The 19950-nt window shown below is 43.2% G+C and overlaps 1 protein-coding gene across 2 annotated transcripts in view; it reads left to right on the forward strand.

Moving 5' to 3' along the window:
• The first annotated feature begins 203 nt into the window (after nucleotides 1-203).
• LOC137376296 (cystatin-like) overlaps nucleotides 204-19950 on the forward strand; it is a 38221-nt gene continuing 18474 nt past the window's right edge. The window contains exon 1 of one of the 2 annotated variants that reach the window (XM_068044565.1): nucleotides 204-383. In XM_068044565.1, coding sequence (XP_067900666.1) covers nucleotides 361-383 — 23 coding nt within the window. In that variant the 5' untranslated portion in view covers nucleotides 204-360. Of the gene's footprint in view, nucleotides 384-17348; nucleotides 17540-19950 lie in introns of those variants that run through there. The other variant, XM_068044563.1, reaches the window with a different exon arrangement.

Here is a 19950-nt window from a genome sequence, read left to right on the forward strand (position 1 = left end):
CAAGAGATCATGTGGGAGAGACTTGAGAACAGTTGCAGCGTGGCTTTTGTAGGAGACACACAGGTTAGTGTGGAGTGTATGTAGTCACTATACAATAAAGATTAATGTTTAAACACTACAGTCGAAGAACCTCTCTGACTACACTCTATATGGTGGCAGGATAAAGAACCAAATATATAATATGGTGAACAGTGCTGGGATCGAAATCCTATACCCAGAAGAGAAATTCTGAAGCAAAAATCATCCTTCAGCCAGAAGAGAGAATTTAAAACAAGTACCTGAAAAGAAAACAGGTACCTGAAAAGAGTGAAACAAACTATAGACCTGAGAAGGCTGAAAGAAGCTCCATAGAATGGAAGCATGGCTGAAAAGCAGGCGATCAGGTAAGTCATTGTGCCGACGATCGAGAAATCCCAGTAAAAAAAGTCTTTGAAGAGCTTAAAAAATTTATTTTCTGAAGGCTCCATGTGAGCGAGAGAGAGGGAAAAAAGGGGAAACCCTGAAAAGCGCACGAACTGAGAGAAAAAAAAGTTCAATAGTGAAGAAAAAGCGCGGTCAATCCCCGAACACAGCTGAGTCACCATTAACGCAGCAGGCTGAGAGAGACAAAAAAATCATTAAAGCAGTCAAATGTGAAGAAGATAAATAAATTGTAGCTCAAAAACAGCAAAGGGGAAACCCTGGAACTCTCTATTGAACAATTGTGTCAATTCCATTCAGCAGCTGTGTAAACAAACACAGTGCACTGTTGAAAAAAAAGGAAGTCCCGACCAAAAGCCTATACAAAAACAAACAGGGAACACTGTCAAGCACTGTTACACTCCATCAAAGCAAACTAGGCTGAAAAAAGAGTTTCTTAAAGGGAAACATTCAAAAAAGTCTCTAAAAATAACAAAAAGATCAAAAATTGTGAGTGCCAGAGAATTTCAAAAGTCGTGAGGCATCCAATCAGACTCAAAACTGGGAACTATGGGGGAAAATGTTCCTCAGTTGTATAATTGCATCGAAATTGGACAGCAGGTCCGAAACAGAGCAAGTGCATACATTATTATATTTAATTGGTGCTGTAGCTGATGATATCATAGCAAGACAACGTACTGATGAAAAATCAGCCACATTTGATGAAGTCTTAAAAGCTTGTGATTCCGACTTCAATTGGCGCAGTAATAACGAACCAATCATGTGACGTGAGAAAAGACCTTGGTACAGGGCTGAACAAGAGGCACCAGGAAGAAAGGTACACTGGGGGGAGAGAGCGAAAGATGCTTTTAAACCCTGTCAGGACTGTCCCGCCAATACAGCAGAATTCTTTCATTGCAGACAAATAGGGCATTTCAGTCAGATACCTCAACCTCTAAAGGAAAAGCAGTTGAGAACAGAGAGGTAACTGAAGTTGAGCAACCTCCTGTAGCAGACCAATCAAAATATTTTCTGGGCGAGATCAATGATCTGAAGCAAGCATTTTGTTCAGTATACATATATTTCAACGGACATATCATTAATTTCAAACTCGACAGAGGAGCAAGTGTGACAATCCAGTTAGATAAAGAGCCATGGCTTTCCACACACGTTCTGCAACCAACAGAAACTTAGTTACATGGCTCAAGAGGTGTTGTATTTGAAATAAAGGAAAGTTACAAGCGACGTTTCAATATAATGGAAAACAGATATTGGAAACACTGGGCTGGATTTTATAGAGGTTTTGATGTCGAGATCTGTGGCGGGGGTGGGGGGAGAGGGCATGAAGATTGCCCTGGATGAGGCCTGCCATGGACCTCGATGTGGGCAGGGCCTGTCCTGATATTGCCGGCGGCGGTGAGGCCTCATGGCGCCCCCCTCCCCCGCTGCTCGGCAATGGGACTTTCATTTAAATGTTCAAATAAATTTGCCTGCATTAATGACTTCTCCGTCACCTCCTGAAGTGCTGCGAAACGGTCAGATTTTTGAGGGGGGGAAGGGCAAATAATTATTTTAATTGATATTGAGGGGTGGGAGAGGGGCAAAAGAAATGTATCTATTTTCTTTCTTTCGATGTTTCTCTAAATATTTAAATTTATTGGTAGGGCTGACAGCCCTTTAAAAATGGTGCTGCGCCTGCACACAGGCAGCTGACGCCATTGCTGGGGATGGACATCCCTCCCCCTCCACGTGATCGGGGAGGGCGGCCCGCCCTGGCTATTTGAATGAGCCACCGCACTTGGAATCGTGGTGGCTTTTTGGTGTGCGGCCCGCACAGGTGGGCTGCCATTGTTTTCGTCATTGATTTCGGCAGAGGGCTTATAAAATTCAGCCCACTGTATGTCCTAAGCAATCAGGAGTTCTCACTCTTAAGTAGAAGAGCTTGTATTGACCTTCATATTGTAAAGAAAGCTGAAGAAGATAAACAAGAAGAATCCAGAAGCCAGGACAGAGGGAGAGCCCCCCAACCTGACCTGAGCATTGCAGAGAGTCCGGATTCGGCCAGAGAGCCCACACAATGCAGAGAAAACCCACACAACACGGCACAGCCCGCCATGCTGCTTAAAGACTATAAGAGCCAGAAAGAGAAATGCAGGAGTGCTACAAGGACAGAAAACTTGGGAAGAAGCAAGTCGCAAGTCCAACAAAAATGTCAGGTATACAGGCAAGATCAAAGAGAAGCACTACTTGTGTCCCAATTCCCAACTAGATTGTGGGAACGTTGCCGATGGATTTATTCTTCTTTCAGGGATGATCCTATCTAATTATAGTTGATTACTTCTCAAGATGGATAGAAGTTAAGCAAATATACACAACAACTGAAGCAGTCATCAGAGTTTTACTGGAAGTTTTACTTCACACACTTTGTGGAAGAATGTGGATTTGTTCACCTAACAAGCTCTCCTAAGTATCCACAATCAACTGGAGCCACTGAGTGAGCAGTCAGAACCATTAAAACTATGTTGCTGAAAAATCAAAATTTCCAATTAGCACTACTGACATACAGAACTACTCCATTAGTGTGCGGATTAGCGCCATCAGAACTCTTAATGGGAAGAAAACTTCAAACGCAACTTCCAATTCTATGCAAGAAATTACTTCCAGCATTCAAAGCAAGGATGATCAGAAAGTACAAGGCAAAGCAAAGTCATATTGAAATAAACAGACCCATAATTATAACAGAAGATACCGTACAAGAAACCTACCAAAGTTGTCAGAAGAGCAAAAGGTATGGGTACGAGACCAAAATAGAGAAGGGGGAATTCTCCAGAAAGATGAGAATCAATAGCGATCTTATCTAGTATGAACTCAAGAAGGCTCTATATGGAGAAATAGAAGGAATCTTATTCGTTTACACCAAAGACGTCAATCGGGCATACATTTAGACGACTCAGATGATGAACCGAAAATTCAAAAAGCACTGAATGTTATAAACCTCAACGAAGGCCGTCCAAGTCAAGAAACAAGGGATCAGAGAAAGACGACCAGTCTTCCACATCTGATGACAACAAGATCAGGGAGAGTTGTGAAGCATCCTGATAGGTTGAATCTATGAATTCAGAGACTTGTGGGGGATGGGGTAGCATGTAAATAAAAAAGTGAATGTATGTAAATATATATTAGGATAAAGACTTGGGGGGAGATGTAGTATAAGGGTATCAAAGGGTTAATCTTGAGACAATGAAAAGATTACCACCAACCAGGATGAGGCAAGAGATCATGTGGGAGAGACTCGAGAACAGTTACAGCATGGCTTTTGAAGGAGACACACAGGCTAGTGTGAAGTGTATATAGTTTTCTATACAATAAAGATCACTATTTAAACACTACAGTCTAATAACCTCTCTGGATAGACTCTATACGGTGGCAGTCTAAAGAACCAAATATATAACAAGGCTTAAGGGGCTAAATGGCCTCCTCCAGCTCCTAATTTTAGTTGTAGACAAAGCTTCAATTGGATTCTCCCAGAGAATGTGATCATTCTAAATTCAGACTGCACCATGCTGTGTGGGTTTCATGGGAAATATCTGCACAATTGAGAGGCACATTTACTTTTGCCTTGCTTCTGATACTAACAATTTTCTTTCTCATTGGCAGCCAAGCACAAGGAAGCTGGATGACTGTGTTGACTCAGTTGATAATTTCCCTCTACATAGAGTCATAGAGTCATTTACACCACAGAAGGAGGCCATTTGGCCCTTCGAGTCCATGCCAGCTCTCTGCAGAGCAATCTAATCATTCCATTTCTATGGCTTGATCCTCTTAGCCCTGTAAGTTTATTTCCCTCAAGTGCCCATCTAATTTCCATTTGAAGTCATTCATCATCTCTGCTTCCACCACACTCGTAAACAGTGAGTTCCAGGTCATTACCACTTGCCGCAAAAAACAGGTTTTTCCTCACATCTCTTGCCCAAAACCTTAAATCTGTGTCCCCTAGTCCTTGTACCATCAGCTAATAGGACCATCTTTTCTTTGCCTACCCTGTCCAAATCTACCATAATCTTATATACTTCTATCAGATCTTCCCTCAATCTCCTTTACTCCAATGTACCTAAACTTTTCCTGGAGGGTCAGCTATAGTCCTAGATTGGGCCACCTTCCTTTGCTGAACCCCCTGCAAACCTCTAACCAAAGGGAGCAGTGTCACCCATGTGTCTCCCTTGTGTCTCCCTTGTGCCATTGTGAACAATAACTCCACTTTTCTGCTACCCACCTATACTTCCCTTTTACTGGTGAAGTGCAACTCTGTAAGAGCAGCTGTCGCACCTCCTGGACAAACAAATCATGTGAAATTAGGGGAAAACCTCCTGTTAACAATTCAATGTGACCCACTGCAGCACAGGTGACCCATGCCATGAACCGGTACAATCCTATTTTTCTCATTTATGCAAACAAATGCTGTGCATTTACTATTCTTCCAAGAGATGGCAGTCTTGCCATTTGTTTTAGATATTGTTACACATATTTCAGCTGAGGTTATACTTACACTACTGCAGTTACACAGTGGTACCACAGTTTTAGCTGTGATGTGCTCAATGTCAAATTTAGTGAAGCAATAGTCATTAACAGCAGGAAAGAGTTCCTGGACCTAAATACCACAGGGGCTCTCCCAATCTCCCGTCAGCCTGTTATGCTGTTTCTTTAGGCGTAGTGTCAGTCTCCCACTAAACTTGTGGCAGAAGATTGGGGCAATCCTGTCTTTGGTTTTCAGCATTGTGGGATCTTATTACACATGAGCATGTCCACATGCTCACAGTGTGGAGCCTTGCCTGTCAGAATCACATATTGAAAATCTGAGAGTACTGCAATTTTCCAACCATCAAAATGAATGGTCATGGAATGGTGAGGAATTGTGCCCAACTTTCTGATTTGCATCGCCAGTGGTTGAAGTTCACACTGGGAGCACACGCTCAAAAATGTTACTGCCCAAATATGAAAGCTTTTAAGATATATATCAATGGTCTTTTCAGCAGCCATCTTGACTTTCAGTCAGCTCATGAGAGAATGATAGAAAAAAAGGACTCGGAATTTGTGAAAACTGAGTGGAGGGTGAAATCTGACATTTGTGAATTTAGGCCGGAATTCATTTCATCAGGGAAATTCCATCAGACGCTGGCTGTTGGTGGGGCACACAATGTGGTTTTCCAACACCAACCAATCCCATTGAGCACAATTGCCATTAGGAAAGTAGCAAACAGCAAAATAAAAGCACAGGTTAAACTCTAATCTTCAACCACTTTGGTTCCACCTTCCTCCGAAGTACCACTCCAAAACTTTATTTCCCTCCATCCCAGCCTCTTTTATATACTTGACCCCATCCTGAGATTTGGGATGGATCGCCACAATGGATGAAGGGTGGGTGGAAGTCTTGTCGCACCACTTCAGTGGTGCAGCGGCCGAATGACTCAATTAAGGTTTCTAATACAAAAAAAAACTCATTCACAATGACATATTTAAGCATACCCACAGAGTTCATTTTAGTCTTGATATTTCTTTGTGACAATTTGGTTTACTCCCAACGTTCTTTACTCATGTTCTCACCAAAATGGTAGTTAACATAAGGTATGCAGTATAAGGATGTAAAGGGTTAATGCTGAAGCCAGTGAGAGTAACCCCTCCCACTGTAAGAGTGATGATGTCATAGTCACATGAGATTAGGCTGGAGAGAAGAGAGCAGCACGAAGAATGCTCGTTTAGCAGGCTTGATGAGAGTGTATATGGTATTATGTAAATAATAGAGTTCTTAGTTGACCTTATCCTGAGTCTGAGGCTTTCTCCAGAACATTCCAGCAACGCTACTGAAAACAACATGCAGCAATGTATAGCACACAACATTTTTCTCAGAGACTCTGAAGCAATCATGGATGCCATCTGGGAAAGTCAGCAGTTCTGCAGAATTATTGCCAGCTTGTGTTGTTGGTGTTGAACTGTGGTGGAAGTGATTAAGTCATTGGCCTTGCTGGATCTGTGACCCTACCTTCCTCCTGGTACATCCGTCAAAAGCAAACTTAGCTTGGGAGTGCAAATTACAGAGCAGCTCTTAAAGGCCTGTAGGTTGCTTTAGAAAGGGAAGTTGTGGTGTTAGTAGAAAGGTAGACTAACCGTTCACATGGCATAGTGGAGATACGTGGCTACTCCTGCTCAGTTTGATCCTGAAGAGCTGGAAGCCCTGTGGCAAAAGGTGGTCCTATTTGGGGCTGAGAAGCACCTTGTAATAAAAGCATGGGTATCAGTTGTGAAGGAAAGTTGCCAACCAAGTTAAGGTAGTCACCCAGCTCTCTCATTTTAGAGGCTAATGAGGAAGAAATGCGCTAGGACCAGTAATAAGATTGAGGTGAGTGTGCTCCCTGCTCTTGTACATGTTCCTGTTGCAAACTATTTGTTATGTCCAAATAAGCATTCAAAGCAGCGTGGTATCAACTAGCTGTTTTATTTCCAGGACCCTCAAGAATCTTCTGTCAAAGAATACAGCAATACAAGAGATGATCTTGGTGTATAATTGCTACAATGTGCTTACTCCTATCAGGGGACATCTAGTATAAAATAAGAACAGAAAATGCTGGAAATACTCAGCAGGTCTGAGAGCATCTGTGGAGAGAGAAGCAGAGTTAACGTTTCAGCTCAGTGACCTTTCATCAGGAATGTGCTAGTATCAGTAGTAAGGTTGAGGTGAGTGTACTCCCTGATCTTGTACATGTTTCTGTTGCAAACTATCTGTTCTGTCCGAATAAGTACTTGAACCATGAACTTGATCATCTAGTGGTTGGTTAACCATATGTAAGTACCATCCATATCACTGTGAAGCAACTGGGAGATGCCATGTGAAGCACTGTGCACAGCCTTGTTCTCCCATTCTGCCTAAGTTGCATGGCACACCTTTCTTAAAGATGGGGGTGTCAGCTGAGAAACAGCAAACCGAAGCTGAAGTTCTCCTCTGTCGGTAGGGGGTTTCTCAGTGGATTCAGAGGCCAGAGAGACACAGGATATTCCTGTTCTCCTAAGAACCATGAGCACAGTGTTCCCTCCTGTTCAGATAATGCTGCCACCATGGACTGGCACACTTCGGGGGCCCCTGATACCTGCTGCCCTGTGAAAACGCTGCATCTTGTTCAGCTGATGTCTTCTTCCCACAACAAAGGAGATGAAAGTGTAGCTCCATTCAAACATGGCAGCTGCCCTGTACCAGGCTTGTGATGTGACTGATGTGGCACCTAGTTTGGAAGGATGTGGTCGCATGAAAACGTAATGCTTTGGTAACTTTCCATTTTCCAGGAAGGGCTGTGCCTGACCCTAGATGTGGTTCTCAGATCATTGCGCAGCTGACAGAAGCCGTCATAACCTAGGCAGGGCAGTGAATGTAGGCCGTTTGCTGGCCCATGTCCTGGAGAACTAATGGATATGGCCAAAATATCTGACAGGTCGCTCTGCATCTGCATTAGCTCCTCATGAACTCCTCTTCCTCAGTCATTGATACAGAACATTCAGAACTCCCATAGGAATGTCTTTCCTAATCCTTATTGTAAGATTCAACATCAAAGCCAGTAGGAACTAAGTCCTAGGCATGGAAAAAATCCACAATGCAAAAACGAAAGCCTACTCAACCAGATCAATAAAGACTTGGTGCAAAACAAAATGACAACACATGAAACCAAAACAAAAACACAAATAAACACTTCACAAAACCTGTCTTCTCCCCTCAAAAGGCCTGCTTCAATTGACCAGCTTAGGGGTGGGGACGCGGAGGAGGTTGGTGGGGGGAGGTGGTTGCTCCCATCAGTTGAAGCTGTGAGGGAATCCTCATATAAATAAACTCACATATTTCATGTCCCAAAGGCTTTGTGTTGAATTGTAATATTTTATGAGGTTGTGCATGTTGGTTGTGCAACCTTCTTATTTGCTGTTACCTTGCGCCTTGTAGAAGGCCCTTCTGTTCCTAAAGAGCAGTGAACATATGGAAAAGGTAGCCAGTTAGTGTGGTGCGCGCTGATTCACTTTCTTCCTTCAACAGAGAGTTGGACCTTTATCCGGCTGGGTGGGGATCATCTCGTATAAGAGGTAGGTATCTTGTCATATAAATTTCCTGTACCAGTTCTCACCTAAAGGGGTCGGAGAAGAATTTTCCAGATTTTTTCCCCCCCTTAATTGGCATGGGCTTTTATCTGTTTTTTTGATTCTCCTTGGATGTTCTACAGCTCTGGGTGAGCCGGGAGAGTTTGTATCATGATGCTTCTTGCATCACAATTGTGTGGGACGGGATCGATGGACCATGTTTTGCATGTTTGTAAATCAACCATGCAACTAATCAAGCATATAAGATCATCGGCTCATTTCTGGCCATCACTTGCAGGGTGAGAGATCTCAGTGGCAGCATAGGGCATTTTAGAAGTTCCTCTTTGAAGTTAAGTGGCTGCATTGGGGGAAAAATATTCTTTTAGCCTTTGCTGAGATTGGAGAGTGGGGGATGAAATGCCTAACAAAAAACGAAATGGCAGGAAAAAAAATCCAATGTGGAGGGCAAAATGGGCTCTTGTGGGCAAGTGAAGGAGCAATTGCAGCATTCAACCGGCTGTTTGAAGCCTAGAAAAGTCGACATCCTGCTCCATGATGTGGGTATGAGGAGGGTTGCTTGTTGTGGCACTTCAGAGCACCTTCTCCAAAGAGCAGAAGTGTACTTTGCTTGTCAGGCATTGGCAAAAAAAGTCAACTGCCTGTGCTTTTGATGTAGCAAGGGCAACGAATGCGATTTCTCAGAAACTGAGCTGTCAGACCAAATAATGGAGCTGGTGATTGTCTCAACACCCATTGAAGCGTTTCAGAAAGACCTCTTGGGGAACAAGAAAGGTCACAGCATTGATGCGCTGCTAGAAGATGGCAGGAAATACGAAGCTATTGTAGCTGGACAACAGCATCTGCAATCACTAGGTGCGGCCAACAGTATCAGCACCATAACCAGGTCAAAAAGAGCAAGCAGGCTGTGTGGTAGTGTAGTTATTCCCACTCTACGCGAAGTTGTCCTGCATTTCAAGACCTGTGTAAGGCGTGCGGTGCAAAAGGACACTGGGCCGCCTATGCAAGAAATATGGCTCCAAAGATGCAGCCAGAAGTCACAGTAGGACACAAACAAACAGGAGACAGGCACAGCAACAGGGCAACAACAACAAGGAAAGCACCAGAGACCTGCGCAAATGCAAGCCAATACACAAAGTCCACAGTGAAACAGACATGAGACAAGACTCAGAGAGAAGCAATTCTCAGCCAAAAGACAAACAGGTGTTTCACATTGTGCACCTGACACGTCAGGTTGATGAAGTCAAACAACTTGAAGCTTTTTCTAACATTAACATCATGTGCCCAAAGAAAGCTGGCAAACATACACTCAGGGTTAAGACTGACACCGGCACAAGTGCAAATATCCTATCAGTCCGAATCATGAAGGATATGTACCAGAATCATTGGAAATCAATGATACAACCGACAACTGCCCAAGTTATCTGCATACAATGGGTCACCCATTCCTTGCAGTTGCACGCTAACAATGCAATGCGGCTATGGCAAGTCGGAATGGAGACCGCAAATATTGTATCTGGTAGACATGAGTGGACCAACAGTGGCAGGACTACTTCGTGCAAGGACCTCAACATCATAACTATCCACAAGGTCACCAAGGCACCCATTACAGCAAAAGAAACCAAGGGTACCCGCATTGAGTCAGTCCATGACCTGTGACAAATGTACCTGGACAGGTTCGATGCCATAGGAAATTTCAAAGGCAATGCCATACTGTACCTCAGAGAGGATGTAATTCCTTCAATCAACCCTCCCAGTAAGTGCAGTGTGCACATACTAGAAAAACTTAAGCATGAGTTGGATGACATGGAATGCAATGGCATCATCCGTCGTGTGCATCATCACACAGACTGATACAGCTCAATCACATGCGTACTGAAGAAGGATGGAGCAATGAGGGTATGTCTAGACGCCAGGCAACTAAACCTCTCCATAAAGCGATGCCCCCACTACATTCCGACATTGGAGCAATTGAATCCCAAGTTCACAGGAGCCAAATTCTTCTCCAAGTTGGATGTTAAACATGGATATTGGTCGGTATACTTAACTAAGGAATCTCAAGAAGTCACCACTTTCAGGACACCATTTGGAAGATACTGCTTCCAGAGACTATCTGTTACAGAGACAGAGGCTTATCTGTCAGTCAAGATCTGTTTCAGCAGCATATGGACAGAATTATAGAAAATGTGGTAGCTGTATATGCATTGCCGATGACATTGCAGTAATGGGCAAAACCAAAGAAGAACATGATTGAAATCTCCATTCACTGATTGCAGTAGCTCGTTGCGAAGGGCTCATTTTTAACAGCAAGAAGTGTCAGGTGAATGTAAACAGATCAATTTCTTTAGCTCCGTCTATTCCAGTTGTGGAATCCGTCCTGACCCAGGCAAAGTCGAAGATGTAAGGCATATGCCTATCCCACAAGACAAGGAAGACCTCCAGAGATGTCTTGGATTTTTCAACTTCTTGGCACCATACATCCCAAATTTTCCTGATAAAGCATCATTGCTGAGAGATCTCCTAAAAAATAACGTACCATTTGTATGGCAGGAGGACCATCAGCATATGTTTGAGTCTCTCAACAAGCATTATCAGCAGAAACTTGTACCCTGCAGTACTACGATCCGAGGAAGAAGACAATCCTGGAAGTCACGCCTCAGAAAAAGAGCTAGGAGTGTGCATCCTGCAGAATGGCAAACCAATTGCATTTGGGTCCAAATGTTTATCCCCAGCACAATCTAATTACTCAAACATACAACGTGAAACACTTTTCTCTGGTGTTTGGGATCACAAGGTTCCACACCTACCTGTTCGGTAAGCAGTTCACTGTGGAAACTGACCACAAACCACTGGCGACGATCTGGTGCAAACCATTGACAAACACACCACCTCAACTACTGCAGCTCTTTGTGTAACTCCAGGGGTATAATTCAATGACTGCTATAAACCAGGTACCGAAATGGTCACCTCGGATACGCTGAGCAGATTGCCAAAGTCGAGCAAGAATGAAGAAGTTCCACTGTATCTACCAGCAGACAGCATGGACATCAAGGTGGAAGATGTGATCAAAATCGATTTATTGCATTTTGGTCAGCACAAATGTGACCAACTACAGTCAGAAACAGCCAATGATCCTCAACTGAAGGCACTGTGGAGAGTCATCATAGAAGGTTGGTCTGACATGGTAAAAGATATGCCAGAAACTCTCAGATGCTTTTGGCCTTAAAAAGATAAACTCGGTATCTCGTGAGGCATCACCTTCAAGGGAGTAAGTGATTGTGTCCAAAGCTCTCCGACAGGACATCCTGTCACAACTTCACCAAGACTATATAGGCATAGAGCGAACAAGACGACTGGCACGAGACTTTGTTTATTGGCCAGGGATCAATGGTGACATTGAAAGGATAGTGAGGATGTGTGAGGCATGCCAGAGCCACCAGCCACAACAACACAAAAAAACTTTACACTCTCACGGATTTCGTCAGTCCCTTGGTCCAAAATCGCCACTGATCTATTTTCCGTGAATGGAGATGACTTTATCTTAGTCACTGACTATTTCTCCAAATTTCCAATTGTCAGACAGGTAAAAGACACTTCAAGTGCGGTCATCGCAGACACATTGAGTGCCATATTCAGTCTATTTCGTGCACCTGAAGAAATCATTTCTGACAATGGGCCACAGTATACGGGCAAACCTTTCAGGGATATGTGTACCAAATGGGGCGTAAATCATGTGACGTCCTCACCACATTACCCCAGGTCTAATGGTCTTGCCAAGCGAATAGTTCGCACAGTTAAAGCACTTATCCTGAAGTGAAGGACAACAAAACAAGATTTTCATGTTGCCATGCTCCACCTCAGAGCTACACCAATGGGCTTACCTTCACCAGCAGAGATCGTGTTTGGCAGACAAGTGCGGACGACTCTGCCAAGCCATCATCTGTGCAAATCCTCCGAGATGCAGGAGACACTGCTCGAGAAACAGGGGAGAATGAAGATGGTGCATGACCGACAGGCAGGAGTGGAACTACCTCAGCTACATGTAGGACAAAAGGTCAGGGTCATACACCCCACAATGAAAACATGGATACCTGCAGAAGTATCCAAAATATGCAGTGAGCCTAGGTCCTACAAGATTACCAGTACAATTTGAATTCATCTTAAATTGTCTAGGCCACAGCACATCCATTCCCACAGTCCAAATAGGCTTTATCTTTCTGTCCTTGCAGGTGGATGTGAAGGATAATCATCACATTGCTGTTTGTGGGACCTTGCTGTGTGCAAATTGCCTGTTGTTTTTCCTACATTGCAACAGTGAATAGCGGTATCACTTTGGGATGGCCTGAGAACATGAAAGGCACTATAAAATGCAAGTTCTTCTTCATCCATATAAAATTTTCTCATAATTCTCAAGTTACACTGATCTCCACCTCCTTTGCAAAGCATTAGCTGTGCCTTAGCAAATGTGCAGAGGGAATATATTCTAATAATTTAAATAACCTCACCTCTCAATCTTTGGCAAGGTGCAGTCAGTGTGCTGGTGGTATACAAGGAGCAGCATTCACACCACCATCTGTGATAATTGCGGAATTGGCCCTCATAACCCAAATTATCCAGCTCTCATCAGTGCCAAGGCACTGAAACTGGTGGCTCGACAGCAGAGTGATTGCTCCGTGTGCTGGTTTGTGTGTGCATGAGATACATGTCAAATTTGGTACTCGACCTCATCTGCATTTAATCAATGAGCTGTAAACATTGATTGGATATCCCAATACAGCCTCTGGCTTGGAGGTCACAAAGTGAGGCATAGTTGTGGTCATCTCGAACAATTTAATCTCTTGAATGATGGTTTGATGTAAGATATGAACCTTTGCAAGATGTGAGTGTAGCAAGGCTTTGAATTGTAAGTTGCAGTTTGACTGTGCAGCCTGATGAAGTATGGGTATGGATACCCATGGGATCCATAAGGGTTGTATGGTTGTGAGACAGCTGTGCATAACCAAGCAGTAAGTGTGGAATAAACTGTCAGTCAATATCTTGTGGGATACAATCTTAGGCCATGTATCTGGTACATGGTCTTTTTGGGTAGTCTTATCTTACAAGGTTCCTAAAGTGCACCATCTTCTTCTGCCACTGTTCTTTGGGCTTGAAGATACTATGGGCAGTGTTGAGCCTGGAGGTCACAATGTGGGAGGCATCTGCTGACTATCACCTACTGCCCTCTCTCAGCTGATGAACCAGTACTTGGAACAATCACTGAGGACACAGAATGTACTCTGGGTGGGGGACCTCAATTTCTATTACCAAGAGTAGCTTGGTAGCACCACTACTGACTGAGCTAGCTGAGACCTGAAGGGCATAGCTGACAGACTGGGCTTGTAGCAGGCAGTGAGGGAACTAACACAAGTGAAAAACCTATTTGACCTTAGCATCAGCAGTCTATCTGTTGCAGATGCATGTGTCCATGACAATATTGGTAGGAGTGTCTACTGCACAGTCCTTATGGAGACAAAGTCCCGACTTCATATGGAAGACACCCTCCTTCATATTGCTTGGCACTATCACAACACTGAATGGGATAAATTCCGAATCGATCTAGCAGCTCAAAACTGAGCATCCAAGAGCTGATGTGGACCATCAACAGCAGCAAAATTATATTCAACCACAATCCCAGATGGACCACTCTGAAATTTCCCTCACTCTACCATTACCACTGAACCAGATGAACAACCCTGGATCAATGAGGAGTATAGGAGAGAATGCCAGGACCAGCACAAGGCGCAGCTATCACCTAGAAGGAAAAGGGCAGCAGATATGTGGGAACACCACCACCTCCAAGCTTCTCTCCAAGCCACACATGGCCCTGATGTGGAAATATATCACTGTTCCTTCATCGTCACTGGGTCAAAATCCTGGACCTCCTTTCCTAATAGCACTATGGGTGTACCTATAGAACATGGGCTCACCATCCCCTTCTCAAGGGAAATTAGGGATGGGAAATAAATTTGGTCTGATGAAAGGTCACAGATATGAAATGTTAACTCTGTTTTTCTCTCCCGAGATGCTACCTGATCTGCTGAGTATTTCCAACATTTTCAGTTTTTGTTTCAAGATTACCAGCATCCGCAGTATTCATAGAAATCAGAGAAAGTTTAAGGCATAGAAAAAGGCCACTGGACCCATCATGTCTGTGTTGCCGAGAAATGATCCACTTATTCTAATTCCACCTTCCAACATTTGGTCCATAGCCCTGCAGGTTATGGCACTTAAGGTGCATATCCAAACTCCTTTTGAATGAGTTGAGGGTTTCTGCCTCAACTACCCTTTCAGGCAGTGAGTTCCAGACCCCCACCACCCTCTAGGTGAAAACGTTTTTCCTCATCTCCCCTCTAATTTTTCTAACAATCACTTTAAATCTATGCCCCTAGTCACTGACCTATCTGCTAAAGTGAATAGGCCCTTCACCTCCACTCTATCCAGGCCCCTCAAAATTTTGTACATTTCAATCAGATCTCCCCTCAGCCTTCTCTGTTCCAAGGAGAACAACCCCAGCCTATCCAATCTTTCCTAATAGCTGCATTTTTCCAGTGCTGGCAACATCCTCGTAAATCTCCTCTGTACCCTCTCTGGTGCAATTACATCCTTTCTGTAATAAGGTGACCAGAACTGCACACAGTACTCAAGTTGTGGCCTAACAAATGAGTTATACAGTTCCAGCATAACCTCCCTGCTCCTATATTCTATACCTCAGCTAATAAAGGAAAGGATTCCATATGCCTTCTTAACCACCTTATCGACAGATCCCTGAAGGTAGCAGGACTCTTTCCTTAGTTATCCTCTTACTTTTAATGTATAGATAAAACATCTTTGGATTCACCTTGATTTTGCCTGCCAATATTCTTTCATGCCCTGTCTTTACTTTCCTAATTTCCTTTTTGATTTCACCCAACTACTTCCTATACTCCTCTCAGCTTTCTGTCGTATTGAGTTCTCGGTGTCGGACATAAGCTTTCCTTTTCAGCATTATCTTACCCTGTAAGCTTCTTGACATTCATGGGGCTCTAGATTTGGTCGTCTCACCCTTTTTCTTTATGGGAACATGTTTACTCTGAACCTCTTGAATCTCTCCTTTGAAAGCCTCCCACTGCTCTGACACTGATTTACCTTCAAGTCGCTGTTTCCAGTCCACTTTCACTAAATCACTCCTCTGTTTAGTAAAATTGACTTTGCCCCAATTGAGAACTCTAACTCCTGTTCTATCTTTGTTCTTTCCCATAATTATGTTAAAACTGACTGAATTATGAACTATTGTGTTGTGGTTTGGATGGGCAATAAATGCTGGTCTTGCTAGTGACACCCACATCCTGTGAACAATTAAAGAACAAGTCAGGCTTCCTGAACACTTGGAAGCCATTGTCTGCCAAATTGGGGAATCAGGCATGGGATACTATTACCCCAATTTGGTCCTCCAATCCTGAATTTATGTTCTGAAATGCAGCATGACACCTTCCAAATTCTACTTCAAGTCCCTTCAACCGGGCATTTTGCTGATGAATCTTCACAGCCAGTATGTTCATCCAATGATGGCACTTGCAAAACTGAACACAATCCATTTTCCAATCAATGCGATCATTGCAGAGAACACACAAGTTGCGTGCGTGTGACCAACTTTGTTAGATTCCCCCTTGACCCTCTTCTGTCCTGGTCTTGAAGCCTTTGCAAAGCTGAAGGGTACCAACTAAATGCAGATATAGTGAGAACCATGTGGCAACCAGGATAATTAATGAACATAATTGATGTTCCTTCATTGTTGCTGAGTCAAGATCCTGGAATTCCCTACCTCACACCATTGTGGAAGTATCATCACCTCCAGGACTGCAGTAGTTCCAGTAGAAAGTTATGTCAGCTGTGGCTCAGTTGGTAACACTCTTGTCTCTGAGCCAGAAGGTTGTGGGTTTAAGTCCCATTCCAGGACTTGGGCACAAAAATCAAAGCTGACAGTCCAGTGTAGTACTGAGAGGGTGCTGCACTGTCAGACGTACCATCTTTCAGATGAGGCATTAAACCAAGGCCCTGTTTGCCCTCTCAGGTGGACATCAAAGATCCCATGGTACTATTTTGAAGAAGAGCAGGGAAGCTATCCCTTAATCAATATCACAAAAAAAGATTATCTGGCAATGATCCTATTACTGTTCGTGGGAGTTTGCTATGCACAAACTGTCTGCTACGTTTCTTACATTATAACAGTGACAACAGTTCAAGAGTACTCCATTGGCTGTAAAGCACTTTGGGATGTCCTGTGGTAGTGAAAGGCGCAATATAAATGTATGTCTTTCTTTGTTCTCAGGACAATTTGGAATGGGCAATAAATGCAGCATCATTCACATCCCAAGAACAAATTTTAAAAGTACTATCAACCTCTTGAAGTACTGCTTTAGGTGCCTGGCCAGATCAGGAGATCAGGGGCTAAATTCAATAGCTCCTTAAAACGGGCATGGAGATGATGAAGTGTGATTAACCTACGCCCGTTGATTGTGATGCAGGCAGCGCACCAACTTTGTGCTGTCTGCTCATTTCAATTATTTCAGTGTCCAGCCAATGCTATCCGTGCTGTTGATTGGTTGGACACATCAGCAGTTGGCCAATATTGTGAGTGGGTAGAACCACTTATGGCTAGCTTACACTGCTTAAAGCTAGGCTGCACCTCTAAAAGGAGAAGTGCATTGTGGCTGGAGAAAATGCTGACAATCATGCAGGAAGTGGCTTTGACTTGGGAAACATTGACGAATGGAGCAACATTGCAGAGTGTGGGCTCCAAGCCTTGTGGACATTGCACTGGAGGCATTAGTCAAGGAGGAGAAAGGAAGAGAGATGTCCTGTATCTGCAAGGGGCCATGTCATTCTCCAGAAGGCAATGGGAGCAGACAGCCATCGACATCAATTCAGGAATCAAACTCCGAGGACCTGCATGCTGTGCTTCAAGAAGTTCAATGATCTCACATGAGTGGTCAAGGTCAGTGAATGCATCTTCAAAAACCATATCCTACCAACTGCACCATTAGCCTCAGACATTGGTCAGCCTCAGTCCAGTGGTCATCAAAAGTGCTGTATAAATGCAAGCCTTTCGTTTCTTTATTTTCATTTACCTTGTTTTTCTCCTTTGCGACGCTCCTTAAAACCTACCTCTTTGATCAGGCTTTCAGTCAGCTGAACTAATATCTTCTTTGTGGTTCAGTGTCATATTATGTTTTATAATGCTCCTGTGAACAGCCTTCTACAAGCCAATTCTCAAGGTTGGAGTGCATAGTGGGTGTTTTATTACATTAAGGGCACTATATAAATATACGGTGTTGTTGAGAATAAATGGATTTCATTTTTTCAGCTGTATAGTCAGTGTTCCCTTAGATGTGACAGATTAGGAAAGCAAAGGAGGAATGTATTGATATCCATACTTGATAACATATGAGAGAAGGCAAATATGGGATTACTGCTTTGGTTCACTTTTTGTGTATCTATGCACAGGGCACTTAACCGAAGATTTTGTCCATTAGTGCCTCCATAAGATACTTCCTGTTTGCAAATGGGTTTAGCCGGCATGTCTTCAGACTCAGTGTCCTTCTCTGTCAATTGTTGCGGCTAGACCTCCCATTTACTTGATCCATAGTAATCAATCTTCTCATACCGTCTGCACAATTTGACATGGTTGACTACACCATCCTCCTCCAAAGCCTCTTATCCTCTGGGACTGCATTCAGTTTCCATTCCTATCTATCCAGCCATAGCCAGAGAATCACCTGCAAAGGCTTTTCTTCCTGCACTATTACTGCTGGCATCCCCCAAGGATCTAACTTTGGCCCTCTCCTATTTCTCATCTACATCTGCCCCTTGGTAACATCGTCTAAAAACACATCAGGTTCCACATATACACAGATGACACCCATATCTACATCACAACCACCTCTCTCTACCCCTCCACACTCTCTAAATTGTCACACTGTTCGTCCAACATCCAGTATTGGATGAGTAGAAATTTCTTCAAAATAAATATTTGGAGGACCAAAGACACTGAACCTATATTCTCTCAATCACCAAGACTACCTACTTCCACCTCCATAACATCAGCCATCTCTGCCTCTGTCTCAGCTCATCTGCTAAAACCTTCATCCATGCCTTTGTTACCTCTAGACTTGACTATTTAATGCTCTCCTAGACAGCCTCCCATCTTGCACCCTTTGTAAAATTGAGCTAATCTAAAACTCAGCTGCCTGTATCCTAACTCAAGCCAAATCCCATTCATCCATCAGTCCTGTGCTTGCTGACCTACATTGGTTCCCAGTCTGGCAATACCTCAATTTTAACATTCACATCCTTGTTTACAACTCACTCCATGGCCTCACCCTTCACTATCTCTGTAATCTCCTTCTTCTGTACAACCCTTTGAGATCTCTGAACTCCTCTAATTCTGGCCTCTTGCATATGCCAATTTTACTTGTTCCACCATTGCGGCAGATACAAAGGAAGTCAGAAATTTGAAAAGTAGAAAAAGAACCCAAGCCAGCAGCCAAACAAACTTCTGCAATTAACAGTTCTCAGTGAAAGAGTTCACTCTCCAAGATGGTGAAAGCAACTTCACTGTGGCACCTGTTATAAAAGGACACTTAACCTCAGAATATTGCTGGCATAAAACCTGGGAAATGGCAGCAATCGGGAAGTGGAATTGCTGTGGGAGGTTTATTGAGGGCATGGCAAAAAGCAGTGCCTGGACATAATATGCAGCTCTCTGTGCACTGAGCAAGAAACAGGCGTAAGGCCCACTCGCCTGATTCTCCTTCCCCACTTGCCCAGCTAGTAGTCAACTGAAGTAAAACAAATACATTAACACAGGGCAATTGGGGATTTCTCTTCACTCCCATACAGACTATACTAAGACCACCCAAATCTCTTTACAGGGCTAATTCACTTCACATTGAAGCTGGAATTTTGCTTGATGCTTATCAGTATTGTACTCTATTATTACTGCTTGTTTTTACCAGATATCCTTTAGATATTAATTGACAGGTTATGGAGTTAGCGTGATAGGGCATGTTAATGTGGTGTATCACTGTTTGAACAAAGCATTGGACAAACAAAGACAGTTGAAAGCATTTTGGGCTGGGGTAAAAGAAATGTTTGCTATTTGCCCAATGAAATATGGTCTTTGAAGATCAAGCATATGTTTTTTGATCATGAAAGTTACCAACTATATTATATGATTAAATGCAACTTAAATTAAAATAACTTCCAAAAATAAAATAAAATCATTAATTTTGTGCAAGTATTCACACTAAGCCACAAAGAGTTTCAGAGATTGGTATTCACATCAGGTTTATTATATTTGTGAAATTTTGGTATTTCTGATAAGATCAAATACGTGACATTTGAATG

Source organism: Heterodontus francisci, chromosome 13 (assembly GCF_036365525.1).
Source record: "Heterodontus francisci isolate sHetFra1 chromosome 13, sHetFra1.hap1, whole genome shotgun sequence".
Lineage (NCBI taxonomy): Eukaryota > Metazoa > Chordata > Chondrichthyes > Heterodontiformes > Heterodontidae > Heterodontus > Heterodontus francisci.